This window comes from Scyliorhinus canicula, chromosome 6 (genome assembly GCF_902713615.1).
Source record: "Scyliorhinus canicula chromosome 6, sScyCan1.1, whole genome shotgun sequence".
NCBI classification, from domain to species: domain Eukaryota; kingdom Metazoa; phylum Chordata; class Chondrichthyes; order Carcharhiniformes; family Scyliorhinidae; genus Scyliorhinus; species Scyliorhinus canicula.
The window spans coordinates 75,872,030-75,892,454 of NC_052151.1; the positions used below are offsets into that span (position 1 = coordinate 75,872,030).

The window sequence follows — 20,425 nt, forward strand, 5'->3', positions numbered from 1 at the left end:
AACCATATAACTTCTATACCTACAAGAACAGGTCAGAGGCTGGGAATCCTGCGGCAAGTAACTCACCTACATCCCCAAAGCCTCATTAACATCTCATCTATATGCCTTGACATCATTCTTCCGGCTCTGAAGAATGTTCACTCCCATGTGAACATCTTCCCCCAATAATGTTTCTATAGCAAAAGCCCAATCGTTAGAATCTTCGAACAGTTGACTTCAGTATTCTTTCAAGGGGGGTTGGCATTGTTGGCTTGGCCTGCTTTTGTTGCCTGTCCCTAATCCTAATCCCGCCATCTACTAGACTCAATAATGCATGTGATGGAATATTCTCCACTTACCTTGATGAGTGAAGCTCCAACAACACAAGGAAGTTCACACCATCCAGGATGAACCATCCACTTGATCGTCAATCTTTGTGTCATCTGCAAATTTCCTAATCATGCTCCCCACGTTCACGTCCAAATCGTTGATATATAGCACAAACAGTAAGGGCCCTAACACCAAGCCCTGTGGAACACCACTTGAAAGAACTTTCCAATTGCAGGTGCAACCGTCGACCATTACCCTTTGTTTCCTGTTACTAAGCCACCTTTTCACCCACTTTGCCACATTGCCCTGTATCCCATGCACTTTCTTGACCAATCTGCCATGTGGGACTTTGTCAAACTCCTTGCTAAAATCCACGTATAGCACATCCACTGCACTACCTTCATCAACCCTTCTTGTCACTTCCTCAAAGAATTTGATTACATTTGTGAGGCAAGAATTTTCATTAACAAATCCATGCTGACTATCCCTGACTAGTCCATGCCTTTCTATGTGACAGTTAATCCTATCTCTCAGAAAGATTTTTGCAGGATCACCTAAGTTGCATGCTGCTTCTGTTTGGCCGTTATAATCGGTGCATTTGGTGTTTCTGTTGTATATGTGTTCTATCGTTGCTTGCTATCTCACTTCAGATAACAGTAAGGCCCAGTTGCACATTGTGAACTTTAGGTCGATTGCTTCCTCCAAATCAAAAGCAAAATATTGCAGAGGTTGCAATGGCTGGCAACAGATGTGGAGAGAGAAACAGGGTTAATGTTTAGGTGAAGGTCCTTTCTTCCCAATTCTCTCTGCTGCCAGACATACTGTGTATTTACTGAATTTTCTGCTATTCCTTCCTCCAAATTACCATTTTCCTCTGCTGATCTAGACTATTGCATCCATTTTCACACCTTTCCATCATGGTGATTTGAACTTGTGACCCTCGAGTTGTTACCGTAACCATTACGTGACAACACTCCAGAAAAGAGACCTTTCTCCAATGAGAGTTCAAATACTTCACCCGAATCCAGTCCACTTCGTGACCAAGTTCCATCCTTCGTATTGGAGGATACTTCCGAATATTTTTTTCTTGCATTGTCAGAAGGCCAAGATGACAAATTAGAGGCCATTTCACTCATTCCATGGTTGCCTTCTGGACACTTCCAATCACGGTCATTAACGCTGCTCATTAGATTTGGTCCTGCCAGCTGATATTCAAATTCATATTAATTTTCCCTTCTCTTTAGTTATACTACTTTACCATCTGAAGAAGAACATAGATTATTCAAAGTGGTATGTTCAAATTCATTCTGTGAATAGAGAGATACTTACCGCACAAGCATCTCATCCACTTAACACCACAGGCCTTGATAAAAGATGAGCCATTTAGTTTTCGGAGAATATCTGCAAGTTAGTTGCAGCGGCCTGGGTCAAATCAAAATTGTGTGCAGGCATGGTGTCTGCCTTTAAAAAGAAAACTAGACCACATTTCAAAATGGTAGCGATAACCATTTCTTTTGTGTTTCAAATATGTACCGTCTAAAAAACAATTTGAAAAGCACGGATTTGAAAAGCAAAATGTGCGGAGATTGTCTCTATTCAAAGTATGAAAGAGAAAAATACTTGCGTTCCTGGGCACTTTGCAGAAATGCTAGAAAAAATGAACACTTAGTCAGAGAAAGAAAGTTAAGAAAAATTAATTAAATGCTTCATCAGAAAGGTGAGTTTTTGCATTGGATTTAAAGCCAGATAAAGAGGAGGTTAGGTGGATGGTCAGCGAGTGAACTTGAGAGTGTTGGACCCAGGTTGCTGAAAACATAAATGATGGGTCAAAGCAAAAGAGTGGGTATACACAAAGAGACCTGAGCCACAAGAGCTAAAAACTTGAAAGGGCAGTTGGCTCGGATGAAATAACACACCCTATCACATTAAATAATTTTTCTTAGGTCCCCTTCACAATGGATACGTTCTGCCTGTTTAAATCTTCTACATGCAGTAATTGATGCTCATGTTATGTGACTAATGCAGCATGAGTTTTCCAATGACAACAGAAAACGCAAGAGTAAAGGTTACGTGATTTATGAGTGCCAAATGATCCTTGCGCAGCATCTATTTAATATATTTAAGTACTTTTAACAATTTAAATGTGTATATGTTTTACTGTTGCATGTGCAGTGTGAAGAGAATGATTTTGTTTTCACATTTTCATTGTTCATCAGCTGTTCAGATTGCACTAATTGTATTTGTGACATTTGAGTCCGGTGTCTTCTAACCGGTGTTCAAAGTTATTATGGTACTTATGTGATTGGCAATAGAAACTGATTATTTGGGTGGTCTGCAATAGGTCACTGAAGAATTTAATGTTCAGTGTTTATTACATGGAAGTTGTGGATACTTGGGAGTCCCTATAAGAAAGAGTACTGGTATTCAGATGATGTGCTAAGTTATGATGGTTATAACGGCCTCCAGTCTCCACTTTATGATGCCGGAAACACGAATCGCGATCAGACCGAGAATCATGGGTAATCAAAATGTCACTTTGCACCCAGCGCCGATTCTGACGCCATGCCCCTGTCCCTCGCTGGTGGCAGTATCGATGTTCGCACCCCACACCAGCGGATCCATGCAAAACCGTCATTTGCATGGATTTCAATATCATTCACGGCTTGGAAAATTCTTCCTCCACCGCTCTTAAGCGGACGTCTCACGGGAGCAACTTAATGCAAGTATTGACCAGCAGAGCCATGGCTGCGGAGGGAGCCTGGGAGGCTAGAAAAAACCCTCAAATATTGGGCTTGCTGGGGGGGGAGGTGGCTGCCTGGGTCGGGGGCAGTAGTGGGGCGCGACTCGATACCAAGTCTGTCTATTGCTGCAGTCTGTCTTTTAAATGTACCACTTTGGTGCTACTTACAAGCCCCTGGCTGCTCGATCTGCTGAGTACTGCCTGTGATCTTTAAATTCTCTGAAAGCCTCTGGTCATCTGGGAACCCACACAGGCTGCCCCTCTGGACACCCTAATAGCACAGTTGTTTCATCAAAGGGAGGGGCACGACTAAACTCAATCAGGAGCCCACAAGGTGTTGGTACTCTTCCGAAGCAATGCCCCACTTCAGAGGAAGCCGGGGATCAGCAACGATCACTCTAACCAGAGGACACCTGCACCTTGGTATGTGGAGCCCTCCCTGGATCCAGGGCAGAGGCCTCACCAGTGTGTCCCCGTCCCCCCGTGTCCCCCCCTCCGGATCACCAGCTGTCTCCTCCTGGTGAGGCTGGCAGCGCTGACTGCCTCAGCCACCACTTCTCAGGCGGTGTTTAGGAGGGCGGGCTTGAGTCTGCAGCCCACCCTGGGGAAGAGGATGTCTCTCCACTCCTTACTGGACTCCCACCTTGGTGGCTGCAGTGGGTGTGTGGTAAGTGGAGCGCTTAAAACAGCTCCAGCTGCCAGGATCTTTAGTGCTACCTCCGGCCCCAGCAGTTACAATGTCCGCTGGGCCTGGAATTGCTCTGACATTGTGCCGGCAGACGGCTGGCTTTTTCACATGGCCTGACTCGCTTTCCAAATAGCTCCTCCATCCAGAACACGAACCGCACGCATTTCAGTCCCAGCAGTGGCAAAGGTAGCTGCCCAGATGGACAATTCAGATCAACAGCTTTCAGAACTCTTGCATATCATTAAGGCTTTCACGTGGCTCTTGGCATAAATGCACAACTCATGGATGTGATTTTCCTACAAATTTATATTCTTAAGGCTTTTTGTGCCTATCTGTTAAAATGGCAACTGTCGGTGTGCTTTTCGTTTTTGTTACTTGGAAAAATGATCACAGATGATTTGCTGACATGAACTTTCCCAGGCTTTTCTTCAGAAGCTCAAACTTGATGTGCCTTTAGTGGGCTTGCAAAATCCCACACCACCAGACAAAAATGGTGTGTGGGACGAAATCCAATTTTGTGGATTCTCAATCCACAAAAAAAGTCAGTGAAAGATGATGTGGTGTCAGGACTGTAGACGAAAATCAGACCTCCTCCCAAAAAAGCTAGGTATGGCGATTCGTGCATGAAAGCACGCCTCTGCCCCCAGACAGAAGTAATGTCACCCCGAGTAATGTTAGATGTTAGGACAGGTAACCAAAGAGGATTGAGAGGCAGAGGGGTTTAGGGAGAAAAGTTTAGAATTCAGGGCCTCAGCAGCTGATGGTGCAAAACCGAAGGTGTGACGAAGGAAAGCATAAGAGGCCTAAATTGGAGGAACAAAGTGCTTGGAGATCTGTACAAACATATGAATCAGGAGTAGGCCATTAGGCCCCTTGAGTCTGCTCCTCCAGGAAAGCACAGTAGCACAAGTGGATAGCACTGTGGCTTCGCAGCGCCAGGGTTCCATGTTCGATTCCCCGCTGGGTCACTGTCTGTGCAGAGTCTGCACGTTCTCCCCGTGTGTGCGTGGGTTTCCTCCGGGTGCTCCGGTTTCCTCCCACAGTCCAGAGACGTGCAGGTTAGGTGGATTGGCCATGATAAATTGCCCTTAGTGACCAAAAAGGTTAGGAGGGGTTATTGGGTTATGGGGATAGGGTGGAAGTGAGGGCTTAAGTGGGTCGGTGCAGACTCAATGGGCCGAGTGGCCTCCTTCTGCACTGTATGTTCTATGTTCCATTCAATACGATCATGGCTGATCTGATGGTAACCTCAACTCTCCATTCCCACCTATCTCCAATAACCTTGCTTATAAATGATGTCTACCTTAAAAATATTCAAGACTGTGCTTCTATCACCTTCTGAGGAAGACAGTTCCAAAGACTCACAACCCTCAAAGAAAAAGATTCTCCTCACCTCCATCTTAAATGGGTGACCCCTTATTTTTAATCAGTAAACCCCTAGTTCTAGATTCTGCTGCAGGAAACATCCTTCCCACATCCAACCTATCAAGACCCCTAGGATCTTAAAGGTTTCAATCATGTCACCTCTAACACTTGTAAACTCCAGCCTGCCAGCCTTTCCTCCATAAGACAACCTGCCCAATCCAGGTATTAGTCCAGTAAACCTTCTCTGAGCTGCTTCCAATGCATTTACGTCCTTCCTTAAATAAGGAGACCATTACTGATCACAAGTCTCCAGTTGTGATCACCAATGCCCTGTATAACTGAAGCATAACCCTCCTACTTTTGAATTCAATAAATTATGACATTCTATTCGCTTTCCTAATTACTTGATGTACCTGCATACTAACCTTTTGCCCTTCATGCACCCAGAATCCCTCCGAATCTTCAATCTCTCACCATTTAGATAATATGCTTTTTTATTCTTCCTGCCAAACTGGACATTTTAATGTTTTCCCACTTTATATACCATTTTCCAGATCTATGTCCACATATTTAACCTGTCTACATCCCTTTGCAGCCTCCTTGTGCCCTCTACACGACTTACATTCCGACCTATATTTGTCAAGTCAAATAAATTTAGCAACCGTACCTGCGATCCCTTCATCCAAGTCATATGTTGCGAAGAGTTGAGATCCCAGCACTGATCTCTGTGGCACACCACTCGTTACACCTTTCCAACCAGAAAATGACCCATTTATGTCTCCCCTCTGTTTCCTGTTCGGTAGCTTCAATCCATGCCGGTATGTTACCCCCATATCATGTGCTTTCATTTTTGACAATAACCTTCGATGGGGCACCTTATCAAATGCCTTCTGGAAATCTAAGTACGGTACATCCACCAGTTCCCTTTATCCACAGCAATTTTACTTACTCAAAGAACTCCAATAAATTGGTTAAACATGATTTCCCTTTCACAAAATCATGTTCTTGCTTTTATCAATTTATCACCTTCTAACCAGCCCATTTTGGCACTCACCTGCCCCCATGGCTACACGCTCTGATTCTGCACTCTGTAGGCCCTATTCTTTCCCACACCTGCCCCTGCTAAACCCACCCCCACCCCCGGAGCAGAAACCGCACGTTCCTGGTACTTTTTAACCACGGCGGGTCCAGCGGGTCAGTAAATCTCCTGACTCCAGCTACACAGCTCTGTAGCTGGCCCTAGATCTTTACCTTTTTAATGGAATGGCCATCACCATTGCAAGGCTAGAAATGACAACAGCATTTTTCTCTGCTAAAATAGTAAACATCTGGTTTTAAAAGATTTTGCGGGTTGCTTAAGTGAATGATTAGTTTAAATATAACCGTCTGTTTTGCTTCAGTTAAATGTAGATTATTTTTTGGAGGATAGGAAGTGTAGCATTTTCAGTGTATTAATTTTGAAGGTCTTGAGATTAATTGAGTAGGTGATAATATCGGTGTGAAACTCTGTTGCTGTTAATTTTTTTTTTAACTCTGTGTGGGTTAGATAAGTGTCAGTAATATGTCATGTGTAGGTTTTTCTTGCGAGCGAGGATGAGAAGAGTGAAGCTGTAATGGGAGATGAAAGGCGACCATGGTGATGAAATGGTGTGACAATATATGTGTATAAGACCGTTATCCTTTCAGTTTTGTCATGGTGATATACATTTTATTATTTCAAAAACAGGCTAGTGAGATAAGATGCTAAACTTGAGAGTGCAGCTACTCATGCTGCATTATCTCTTGGAATTGCTTACTCCAGAATAAAACATTGTCCTTTTTTTTTCCACGGCAGCTGGGTTTGATTTATGTACTCATTTGTTTTATTTTTCCCAGTAATTTTACACTGTGGCATATCTTCCCCAAGTTCCGTTGGCTTGATTTTTCATCCGAGAATACCTTATAAAGCGGCAGGATTTCTACATCAGATTAACACCGAGTAGAGCAGGAAAGGGAACCTGAATTGTATCCAGTGTTCGGAGAGTTGTTGTTTATCTATTCAGTGATGTGCTTATCCAAGTCAGCCTCTGACACAAAATGAAAGAGATGAACAACCAAATTAAATCCTAATGATTTTGGTTTATTCTGCTGCCAGCAAATGAAAATTATCAAAAGATCCTCTTCCTCACCACCACCCCCCCCCTCTCCCCCCCCCCCCCACCTTCTCCCACCCAGTATTAAATAGATACAAGAAGATAAATGAATTCCGTGTGAATGGCAAATGAAATTTTAAATGAATACAGAAAAGTACTGTGTACCATCTGACCTGAACCTCAACACCATTTTTGAATATAAAATACTGTGGACCTCTTTTGTTTTGGATACATCAACTCAAAAGTTAAGATCGAATGCAGTAAAACTGAGGCTTGAGACCACCATCCCCCTGAAGAATCTTTCTGGTTGTATCACAGCTTGGTATGGATCCTGCTCTGCCCACGACCACAGGAAACTACAAAGGTTGTGAATGTAGCCCAATCCATCACGCAAACCAGCCTCCCGTCTATTGACTCTGTCTACAATTCACGCTGCTTCGGAAAGGCAACCAGCATAATTAAGGACCCCACGCACCCCGGGCATACTCTTTTTCACCACCTTCTGTCAGGAAAAAGATACAAACGTTTGAGGTCACGTACTAACCGACTCAATGATGTGGAGATGCCGGCGTTGGACTGGGGTAGGCACAGTAAGAAGTCTTACAACACCAGGTGAAAGTCCAACATGTTTGTTTCAAACACTAGCTTTCGGAGCACTGCTCCTTCCTCAGGTGAATTCACCTCATTCACCTGAGGAAGGAGCAGTGCTCCGAAAGCTAGTGTTTGAAACAAACATGTTGGACTTTCACCTGGTGTTGTAAGACTTCTTACTGTGCTCAACCGACTCAAGAACAGCTTCTTCCCTGTTGCCATCAGACATTGGAATGATCCTACCTCGTATTAAGTCGATCTTTTCTCTACACTCTAGCTATGACTGTAACATTATATTCTGCAGTCACTCCTTCCTTCCCTATGTACGGTATGCATTGTCTATATAGCATGCAAGAAACAATACTTTTCACTGTATACTAATACATGTGACAATAATAAATCAAATCAAAAAAGAGAGTATCTCATTCCAGCATTATTCCTCTTACTGGCTATTTGTTAATCATTGTGGTGACAGCTTCCTTATATTTGACTGCCCCTAGCTGTAACCTATAGGTAGTAGGTTTGTTACGATATGCCTCTTACCGGGGAACCTGACAATTTTATTCTGTAATGATCATGGGCTTGGTCTATCAGTGAGTGATCAGATGAAGATGCATGGCTGCACTCCTCTTCACCTGGTCAGTTTCTTTACTCAACCAAACCAATGGAGAGAATTGGTGAACATGACCTTTATGGGGGCAAAGGTCACCTCGGACTGCTCTTGTACATTTCTCAGTTAGTGGCAATGGAGCAGATTACTTGGGGTGTGGCGGGTGGGGAGGTGCTACATTACTTAAAAGGAGAGAAAGTCACAGCAATTAAGTCAGTGTTTACACACCATAATTTACATTGAATGTTTTGCAGGACTTCTTACTGTATTTTTCCCTGAATTGCACGAAGGAAAATGTGACAACAAACATAGAACTACGGTCATTTCTATTACATTTTTCTAAATACTGAAGTAGTATATCTGTTTACTTTTATGACTTAACGTTTCTTCAGCCTGCAGCTCATTTTGGGTGAAGCGGTAAGTTCCAAACTCGGGTTTAGAATTTTGTAGTGAATGGGGTCCAGTGGCTCATTTATACTGCAGTTTTCAATTCTCTTTTCCATCTCCAGCTCAGATTCCCTCTGGATCTGGGAATATTATAGAAACAAAGAATAGCTGTCGTGAATAGCAGAAATGCATTTCACGGCAAGCGAGATATGTACATGAGGATATGTTGATGGGGTTCGTTGAAGAAGAGTGGCAGTAAACTTGGGTGAAGCATAAACACTGGCATAGATGTACTTGGCTGAATAGCCAGTTTCTGTGCTGTAAATACTTTATAAACCTAATAATAATTTCAAATGCATGTTAATATGTCATGAATGAATGTAACTATGTTAACAGCTGCTCTAGACAGCTACTAATCTCAATTATTTTCATCTTAAAGATTTTCTACACAAACAGTAAGGTTTTGAAATTGTTGTGTGATCTATTTTATTCTGTTCTGTATAAACCCAGTGGTGCACAGATGATGAAATTATGTGACTAACTCTGTGTTCTATTGCCGTAATCAGCACTAGTTAATTGAATTGCAGCCTTGTAATTGCTTCCATGGTATACATTACTCTGTATGTTACGCATGCAGACACTCCAGATAACTGTGGCCAGAATCCTTTGGCAGGCTGTGGTCAGTACTGTTCAATCTTCCCACTCTTATGTGGCTTGCTATTGACAGTTTCTCTACGTTGTCTGATCTGTGAATGTCACCATTGCCACTTTTTTTTCTGGGACACCACTGATCTATTCTGGTGCCACACAGCAGCCTTGCATGTTAGTGAAAGGTCTCCGCATTTTCAAGATTTGTCCCTTGGGGAGAGGTGTTCAGAGGCAGAGAGCCCCTGGTAACTACGATCTGTGCAGATTCACATCTAGAGGGAACTGCATTTTGAGACTGTAATGATTTGTTTGGCCATGAGCTAATCGATGGTCTGAATACCTTGGGACTCATTAAGCTGCATTTGTGGTAGATGTAACCTCAGTTAAGAGTAGTATTTTGAGAAAGGCAGTGACAGGCTTTAATGCCTAATTGACCTCTTTTCCCTTTGTTTCTCTACACACGTTGCCTCTGATGTGTCCCATAACGGTAGCAAACAGCACTGCTCAGCATTCTGAACTTCTGCTTGGAACTTCAGCACCTCAGCCTTGGCAGCTGTGTCATGGTAAGAACTTGAGTTGCATGAACTAATCATTTACTTTTCAGGTCAAGAATGGCCTTATTTGAGAGTACTGACACCATAAAAATCTCCAAAACTCTACTTCATTTCATAACGAGAACGCAGATCAAAAATCATAATCTGACAAATGCTTATTGAGAAATATAATTATGTATAAAGTATGGAACAAAAAAAAAAGCTATTACAATGCCAGCATAGACCTGGTGTCAGGGATTACCTTAAATAATTCTTAACTGATTACTTTGTTCCAATTATGAATGAGAGAACAGACTGAGTCAGTTGTCTACCTTGTTAGCCATGTCCTGTCCCATACTTAGATTTTTTAATTTGCCATTTGAGAAAAGTTGATCTGCAATATTCTGTCAGAACTAAATAATTCTAAAATCTACAGGTACAAAAGAATCCTATTGTATGTAATAGGCGAGGGAGATTTTTTAAAAATGTAATACTTTCAATTATGACCTTGCATGTAAGAGGTGAGGGGCCCGCTTGGCTCACTTGGCTGGATGGCTAGCATGTGGCTCAGAATAACATGAACAAAACGTTCCGGTTGAGGTAGATTGCAACCTCGCTCTGTCTCTGAGAGCGGAAGGCAGTGGCAAATCACCACTGACTAAAACTGCCAAGAAAACAGCTTGGGATCAGACAATGAGCCGAGGATCTGCTTTCAGGCAGATTGCACATGACATGACCTATAAGAGGTGAACATATAAAAACAAACAGGAGCTTGTTAAAGATTTACAGTTGTTAAGAATTAGACTTTTTCTTAACATGCATATGAATAGATTTGATATTTCCTTATGCATTATTGCTCGTTTGAATTTTTAAAGCTGGGCTTGAATGCCACAAGAAATGGATACAGAAAAGATTCTTAAAACTTGAGCGTAAATTTTGATTTTATTTTTCAGAAAATTATAACACGTAGATGCATTTATATTATTCTCTTACCAATATTGTCCCGTGACTGCTTCAAACAAACACATTTATTTATACTTTAATAAACGTCTGAGATCATGTTCCGATGTTTTCCTGGATTTATCCTGGATCCCATAAGTTATTCTGTGGCGATGATTATTTCAAAATCAGCTTTTAAACACTATGCCAAAGTTCACAAACTTTAGCTGTACGTGAGAAAAAAGTAATAAAAACGGCCTGCAGTCCTAACAAGCGTATTTACAATTATAGTCAATGACAGAGTCATGGTGTGCTGTAATAAGGTTTGACTCCATACTGCATTTGGCGTGTTCCCACTGATTGTTCAGGAATATGTAAGACTCATAACTCAGGCAGGGTTTTGGTGAATTATCATAATTCATCTCATGAGGCAAAAATAGCACACAACATTCTGTACTTGCAGCCGAATTTTGTGAATATTGTTGACCTTGAGATTAAAATCCTCCCAGGATGAAATCAGAAGTGTACACTATTTGGATGATGAGTTCACACTTAATTATTTTACTTTTCACTAGGGTAAAATATTATTTTCAGACATTTTGAAAATAGCAGCAAGTCCCTGGGCTAAAATATCTGATTTGCATTTGTCCATCTAACTCTCCATAATGTAATTTTCGACAAAATATTTTAAACAAACTAAAATTGATTGAGGTTTTATAAAACATTTTTTTAACCACATCCCTGTAACAGGAATTAAACTATCCTCTACCATCAGCAAATAAATCAATTGATGCACTTCTAATAAAAGTAAAGGACACTGACCTTGAAATTGCTCTGTTGGGAGAACTTCATTTGACTTAAGTTTCTCTTTCTGCTGTTCGGTGGAGATGTGAACCTAAAGTAAATGTCTAAAATGTCTGTTAAATAACATTAGAGAAGAATTTCAGACAAATGCATTAAATACTTTTAAGATAACCTTCCACAATGTGGTTTCAAATATATTGAATAGTAAACTATTAGCCCAATAATTGTGAAAACTGTAGCAACCTATGAAACTAATGTGTATATAATCCACTTTTTAAGAATATTCAAACATTCCGAGGTTTTTCTGATGTGACAAGGGTGTCAAGTCACGTTAAATTGGTTAATAAGATCTTTTTGACCAGTATTATGCAACAACATTTTTCAATTATACATTTAATTTGGTTGTGGGAAGATGAGCTAAATATTTGCAAATAATTTATATAGTTCTGCAGTTTTCTTTTAAACAATTGCATTACTTCTGTATTTCGTAACCCTCCTTTGGGTTTACCCTGAAATATTTAATATCACATTTGCTAAAATGGTATTCTTTTGTACCAAAATAACCTGATGAAAAACTTATTTGGGGTCTTTTAAAGGGGAAAGAAAGACCAATGAAGGGGGATTCATTTCTGCTTAAAATGCTCCATGTGTTTCTCTTTGGGGAAAAGAAAAATGTCTGTTGCTGCTTTGTTGCTAGACGTTTGCTGACATTTTGGGGTCTCCTACCCTCAGAACTGCCCTGTTCTTGTCACTGGTATTTCTTTCTGGAGCAGTTTCATTCATTTTAATGGGGCGACAACTTTGGATTTGCCTGGAAACCGATGCAGAGCTGCCCAACCCCCGAGAAAACACCCTACTGGCTAAGTATGTCGCAAATTTGAAATAGCAACTCTCGCTCTGCTTCCCTAAATGGAAGTATTTTAATTATTGTGAGTAGAGATTTGTTCCTGGATTTCCCCCCCCCCCCCCCCCCCCCCCCCCCCACCACCACCACCAGAGTCTGATATGACGTGGGTAAGGAGGGGTCGTTGAGAATTGCCAGTAATTTTTAAAACTTTGGTTTACACATTTGAAGGGATGATCTGCTGTTATCGTCTCTCTGGTTGCTTCTTTATTGCTATGTTGGAAGTTGGTTTGTGTGTATGGTGCTGAATGGTGAAACTGTAATCAAAGTACATGTTTTGTGGAATGTGATTTAAATGAAGTAACTTGATATATTTCTTGAAGAGTTGAGATTTTCTTGTTTCCGTTTGAAAGTCTGCTCGGCTGTCCATACTGCCATCATGCATGGAAAGAATAATTGCCGACAGATCTTTTGAATGTCGCAGTTGACCATTTTGATACCTACCTGCTATGATGTATATTGCCATCTGAATAACAGATTGGTAGAATAAGCTGAGGGCCACTTGTTCTTCAAATCGTGTTTGTGAAAATAAGTTCTCACTGAGAGGAAATATTCTCAGTAGGTCAAAAGCACATTTGATTGGTCCGGTATTGACATAGCACGTACTGGCTGTATTATATTATTTATACAAGGCATACCATACATAAATCCACAAACATGTTTTTCATGAAAATGCAATTTTTTTGTCAGAACGCAATTCCTAAAGAGCATGAAAAGTGGTTACCCATGTGTGATTTGGAGCACTATTGATTGTTGACGTTCTGCTGTCTAGGTTGATGACTATGACCTTGTGGCTAGTGTGATTGGTGCCAAGTGTAAAAAGCTGCGATCACTAGATCTGTGGAGATGCAAAAATATCACCGAAAATGGCATAGCTGCTATAGTATCAGGCTGTCGGCTCTTGGAAGAACTAGACCTTGGATGGTGCCCGACGTTACAGAGCAGTACAGGATGCTTTATAAAGCTTGCTCGCAAACTACCCAACTTACGCAAGATCTTTCTGACAGCCAATAGATCTGTTTGTGACACGGATATCGAGGAGCTGGCTACAAATTGCCCTCATCTGTTCCACGTGGATATATTAGGTAAGGAAATCATTTAGCAGACTGACTTGTGAATGTGCATTGGAATTTTACAGTCCTTCTTTAGCAAAGAAAAAAATGGTTTGATTTCAAAACTTTTCCCCAGCGATTCAGTTTCCAATTTCTTGGTCACATCTGTTGAACCATTTCAGAAAGCATTCTTCTTTCCTTTTATGAAGCTCAGTGTCAACCAGGTGTACTCCCACCATGGAAATTGGGCAAATGGTAAATATTTAAGGTGAGGTAAAGTTTTCAGAACAAAGAGATTCCAACTTTTAAAATAAAGTTCTATTTTAGTTTCTGATCCAACTTCCAGTCTATTTTTGTATATTCTGAATTAGAAAACCAGGAATTCATTATGTCTGATCTTATGCCTAATCTCTGTACAATAAAATTAAGCTGGTTTGTATTCTTTGCAGTTTGTGACATTTTGAATCGTGCTTGGAGACTACAATGTTATTTTAAAGTAATGCTGCTCTTGGTTATAATCCTCCCACTCCCCCATCCCTAATATACTGAGGGAAATACTCTTATTAATTAAATGAATGTTATCAGTAAAAATGATAATCCCCTGCCTCCAAGCACCCTAAGCAGCAGCTGTGTGCCAGTAGGGCAGGGTAGATACTAATGATAGTCTTACGAACCTTTGTTTCTTGTTAACTTAGTGCTATGTGACCTGCACACAGCAAAACTGAGGAAACTTCTGCTAATGAAAGAAATGAGCCATGCCCAATGTGTTCAAGAAAGATACCTCCTTCAAAGAAAAAGTCAGAAAAGACATGCATGTTAGATTTGCTTTGATTTGCTTGCCAACTTCTTGAGCTGTATTGTTCTGCAGTACAAAGCTTTATTGAACTTCATTGAGGTCTGTCCAGTGGCAAGTAATGCTGCCACTTTGCTCTACTTCAGTCATTTAATGCAGCAGTTCAAAAATAAGTACCCCTTTTCCCCTCTAGGGTGATTTGTTTTGGCTCAATATGCTGCATTAAAAAAATTAAAGCTGACCAAATGAAACATCTGATTCCTGCCCAGTGCTACATTCTGAAGCTCGCTATACTGTAGCCCATAGAAACAAATAATTAATCACTTCAAGATCAAAAAATCTAGAGTGAGGAGAAAGTAAACTTGAGCACATACATAATTTAGCCTAATACTAGTCACATGAGGCTAATTGGAAGTCCAGATGTCATTAATTGCATTTCTGATTAGTAAATTAAAACGATTAGTAGATGCCAATCTTGAGCATACGATCCTAACACCTAAATTTGCACAGCATACCCATGTGTGTCTTTAATGGTTTATTGAAAATTTGTTGGTAAAATGGGAATTCAAAAAGCAGAGCATACAAGTGTTTTATTTTTGATTGGGAACTGCTTATTGGTCACCTTCTGGTGTGTAACGTGGATAGAAACACCAGACTTCAGCACAATGGCAGCAGTGGCCACATTATATGGACAAGAGATTTGTCATCATGGTCAACCCAATCAGTTGGAATAACCAGTCCAGGCCACCAGAAAAAAACAAGTTCATCCAATAATGATCCACTCCAATGGAGCACATCATAGCAAAGGGCAAGCAGCAACAAAATGTATTCTGGATGGCATGCAGGGGTGGGTCTTGCAGGTATCGTGTGAATCAACACTCAGCAGTCACTCTGCATTGAGACTTAAAACACCATTTGTAGAACCCGGACAAAAACTGAGGAGCTGCACTAAGATGTTGTATCAGCCATGTATTTAAACACTTCCCATTGCTTGTCTGTCAGTTTATTCATTAACAGTTAAGCCCAGTTTACTGTGCATAATTTACAAACCTGGGTTTGTAACTCTCCCTCTTAGTGCTGAAATGAAACTCAATCATTTATGATCACTTTTTGCAAGATTCTCTAACCATCAGATTGTTAACTATTACAGGTTTTTCAGATCGTTAACTAATGCAGGTTTTTCAAATCATTAACTACTACAGGTTTTTCAGATCGTTAACGAATTCCGGTTTGCTAGTCATCATTAAGTCTAATATTAGTTCCTTTATTGTTAGTTCCTTACCAAAACATATTGTTCCAGAAAGCTGACTTGAATGCCGTCTAAAAATCCATTGCCTTTGTTTCTTGGGCTGTTTTGATTCTCGAATCAATTAAAATATAATCTCCAATCATAGCTATTGTTTTTGCGACACGCATCCCTACTTTCGATACATCTACATCTAGAAAATCAAAGGCTGAGGTCTTTATATTACGAAGAGGATAAATAGGATAGACATAGAGAAGATAGTTCCACTTGTGGGGCGAGCAAGTGCATGAGCCATAAATTTAAAGTAGTTACCAATAAATCCAATAGGGAATGTGGGAGATGTGTTGACCTTAAAGTGGTAAGAATGAAGAACTTACTACTGCCAGGAGCGGTTGAGGCAAATGTGTAAGCATAAGTAAAATATGCAGATGAAGAGGAAAGAGAAGGAATTGCTATTGGGGTTAAATGAAGCCGAGTGAGAAAAGGCTCATGGAGCATATAATCCAGAATGGAATTGGGCTGAATATACACAGGAACAGGAGGAGTAGGCCCTAAAGCTCCTTAAGCATGTTCCACTATTCAGTTTGATCATGGCTGAACTGCGACATAACTCTGTATGCTTGTAAGTCCCTTAATATCTTTGGTTAGCAAAAATCCATGCTGGGGAAAAAAGGAAATTTTTTAATAGAAATAAAAGGGAAAAGTACAGCACAGGAACAGGCCCTTCGCCCCTCCGAGCCTGCGCCGACCATGCTGCCCGTCTAAACTAAAATCTTCTACACTTCCGGGGCCCGTATCCCTCTATTCCCACCCCATTCATGTATTTGTCAAGATGCCCCCATCTATAGTCCCTGCTTCCACCACCTCCTCCGGCAGCGAGTTCCAGGCATCCACTACCCTCTGTGTAAAAAAAAACTTACCTCGCAAAAACTCCTCTAAACCTTGCCCTCGCACCTTAAACCTATGCCCCCTAGTAAGTGACCCCTCTACCCTGGGAAAAAATCTCTGACTATCCACTCTGTCTATGCCCCATATAATTTTGTAGACCTCTATCAGGTCACCCCTCAACCTCCTTTGTTGCAGTGAGAACAAACCAAGTTTATTCAACCTCTCCTCATAGCTAATGCCCTCCATACCAGGCAACATCCCGGTAAATCTCTTCTGCACCCTCTCTAAAGCCTCCCCATCCTTTTGGTAGTGTGGCGACCAGAATTGAACACTATACTCCAAGTGTGGCCTAACTAAGGTTCTATACAGCTGCAACATGACTTGTCAATTATTACACTCTATACCCTGGCCAATGAAGGCAAGCATGCCGTATGCCTTCTTGACTACCTTCTCCACCTGTGTTGTCCCTGTCAGTGACCTGTGGATCAGTATACCAAGATTTCTCTGACTGTCACTACTCTTGAGGGTTCTACCATTCACGGGAGAATTGTATGTTGTTTAATTTATTTTATTTTATTATTAATTGTTTGTAGTTGTTAAGCATACTCCTTATTTGAATAAAAAAATAGATTTTCTAAATCCATCCATTTCAAAATTAAGAATTGACCTAGCACCATTTGTGAAGAGTTCCAACTTCACATCTTTGCATGTAGCTTATAAAAGACCTGGTGCTGACGTTTGGGCTACATTTCCAAGACTCTCCCATCAGTTCTCCCTACTGTCTTGAAAAAATTGATAGTCAGCCCATAACATTGCAAATTACAGGGAATACAGTTCTCCTTGTAATTTAACCTTTGTGTCCAGGTTTCATCCTGATGGACCATTGCTACAACCCCTCCCAAGGGCCAGCATTCCATTCACCATTTTGATTATTTTCTGTACTTGTCCATCATATTTTAATGATTTATGTACATGAAGATCTCTTTGGAACCCTCCTACCTTTCTCATTTATAAAGTACAATGATCTATCCTTTAATGCCCAATACTTCCTGTATGTCCTACTCCTATCCCAGCTCCAATTTATCTATGTAACTTAATCCCTCATCCCTGGATCTTGCTCTTAATTATTTTTTGTAGAACCACCTATCTGCCTAGTTGATTTCTCTCCATTAATAGAACTTATTTTGAGATGCATATCCAAAACCTACCATTTAGTGGCATGGTATATCAAAACAGTACTGTTTAGTTCTTCCAGTTGTTAAGTCGTTAGTTGACCCAGTTCAGATTCTTCACAATGAGAGCCTGATTTTTCTCACCTTGCTACAAGCCATTCATTGTCAACAATTACCTCTAATAAATACTGAACCATTTGCAGTTGCAACGGTGTACTTCATTTTATTTCAGTTCAGATTTGCTTGAAAGAGTCAGTGCATTATTTCTGGAAATGTATACCAAGTACACACTTAATAGCAGGGTTTGTTTAGTTTGTGTGTGCCTGTGCGCATCAATACCAATATGAGGTCAGTGTATGTGTCTGTCTGCAGGTATTAATGCAAGTTTGAGGTTTTGATGAGTCTGAATGTGCGCTAGTAGCATTTTGAGTGCGTGTGTGTGTAAAAGAAAGGGATGTTATCTATATTTCATCTATTTTCTCACTCCCTTTCACTGAGAATTTAATGCAGCAAATATTTGAATTGGTAAAATAAAGACAAATTATATTCTACTTTAAAACAATGTAAACGCTGAGCTAAACTGATTCAAAATCATTTGAATTATTTGTATGCATATCTTACAAAATTATTAATTTGTTTATAATTGAATAGTACTTATTATATTCAACAAATATTTTTCATCAATAACAAAGCCTGTGGGTTTTAACTTTTAGCTACTCGCAGAATAAACAGTTACCGGAAAGAGAGAAACCCTTTCAAACCCCCTGTGGCAGGCAAGGGATTCCTGGAGAAGATTCTTAGAAATCAATCAGAGGTGATGGATGAATGGCAATAAAGAAAATGGGTTAACAATGTGTTTGTGCAGTGCCATTTAAGGTGACTTTCTTCAATGTTAATGAGGAATGCCTCACAGGTCGCGCAAGTCGGGGTCACAGTGCCGTTTGCCTCTGAGGAATCAAGGTAGTCTATATAGCACCGCTTTGAAGTGGCAATACGTGAACATTTCTCAACATTGCTGCAAGTCAAATTATATTTTTAATCAAACATATTCAAAGATTCATTCGTTACAATTTTTCCCCTTGTTTTGTTCTGTGGCGTGAAGAAATAAAGGAAATGTGTGTACTTGGTATATAAAGGTATGAATGCAATGCAGTGATTATATTTTTATTGTTGGTAGTTTGTAAAAAAAAATATTTAAACAAAGGTGCATGAGAAATTATTTTAATATTTCAGACTTTGCAATGATTATATTGAACTGCCAACTTAATTATTCTGCATTAGAGAAAAGTTGCAAAGCAAATCATTTGGGCAACATTGCAATTTATATGTGCTTGCCAGCATCTTCATCTTATGGACTATCTTGTCAGTAATCTAAATGCAAGGTTCTATTCAACAGGTACTGCTGCTCTATCCAAAGACAGGTGCATATTTCATAGCAGGGCAACTGCAAGATTATTTGTGATGTGATGATGTGCATTGTTCGTTCCTTAGTTGTTATTCCAGGGTATTTACGTGGGTCATTGTGTTCATCTTGTAAAGACCATTTTTGCAATTGTGGGAAAACATTGTGCTTTTTAACTTTTCGTATTGAAATCGTCCACTTGTAAATTTTTGAAGGCATTAATCAAAAGTCATTATTTTAAGAAAGATTTCATGATTGAAATGTCTACATTTGTGGTGCTCCCCCCCCCCCCCCCCCCCCCCCACCCCCCATCCCCCAGCAAAACATATTTTCTCTTTATTTTCTGTCTTCTTCCTTTCCTTCCTGTGTCCTCGCTTTCTGAAAAAATACCTGTTACACTGTTGAAGGTCAATTCATTCTTTCTCGTGATCTACAAGATCTAGTCATAATCTAATATTTTCCTCTACAACTTCTGGACTTTTAAAGCTGAATAGGCATCACCTATACACTATTTCCTCGTTTAATTCATCTTACCTTCTATTTTTTCCCAAATTTCTGATTTAAAGCACTATTAATTAACCAAACTGCACCACGTATTTTAGGAACAATGTGAAGGTATTAGAGGGGTTTCAGACAAGATTCAGGAAAATGGTTCCAGAGGTGAGAAACTTCAACTGTGTAGATAGATCGGAGAGGTTGGGACTATTCCCCTTGCAGAAGAGAGGTTGAGTGAAGATTGAGGTTGAGTGAGGTATTCAAAATCAAAATTGAGGGGTCTGAACAGAGTTGATGGAGAGAAACTGTTTCTGAAAGAATCGCAAACCAGAGGGCACAGATTTACAATGATAGAATCCCTACAGTGCGGAAGGAGGCCATTTGGTCCTCTGCACCGACCCTTCGAAAGAGCACCCTACCTAGACCCAATCCAGGTAACCACATCCAACTGTGGGACACTTGGAAGGGCAATTTTTCATGGCCAATCCACCTAACCTGCACATCTTTGGACTGTGGGAGGAAACTGGAGCACCTAGAGGAAACCCACACAGACACGGGGAGAATGTCCAAACTCCATGCATACAGTCACCTGAGGTTGGAATCGAACCCAGGTCCCTGGCACTGTGAGGCGGCAGTGATAGCCACCGTGTCGCCCCATTGGAATTCCTACAGTGCAGAAGGAAGCCATTTGGCTCATCGAATCTACACCGACCCTCTGAAAGGCTCT

At 40.6% G+C, this 20,425-nt stretch overlaps 1 protein-coding gene across 3 annotated transcripts in view; it reads left to right on the plus strand.

Annotated features, from left to right (window-relative positions):
- fbxl4 (F-box and leucine-rich repeat protein 4) overlaps nucleotides 1-20,425 on the plus strand; it is a 118,340-nt gene that overhangs the window by 87,785 nt on the left and 10,130 nt on the right. For 2 of the 3 annotated variants that reach the window (XM_038799540.1, XM_038799541.1), the window contains exons 6-7: nucleotides 9,962-10,033; nucleotides 13,423-13,735. In XM_038799540.1, the coding sequence (XP_038655468.1) occupies nucleotides 9,962-10,033; nucleotides 13,423-13,735 (385 nt within the window). Of the gene's footprint in view, nucleotides 1-9,961; nucleotides 10,034-13,422; nucleotides 13,736-18,514; nucleotides 18,897-20,425 lie in introns of those variants that run through there. The other variant, XM_038799542.1, reaches the window with a different exon arrangement.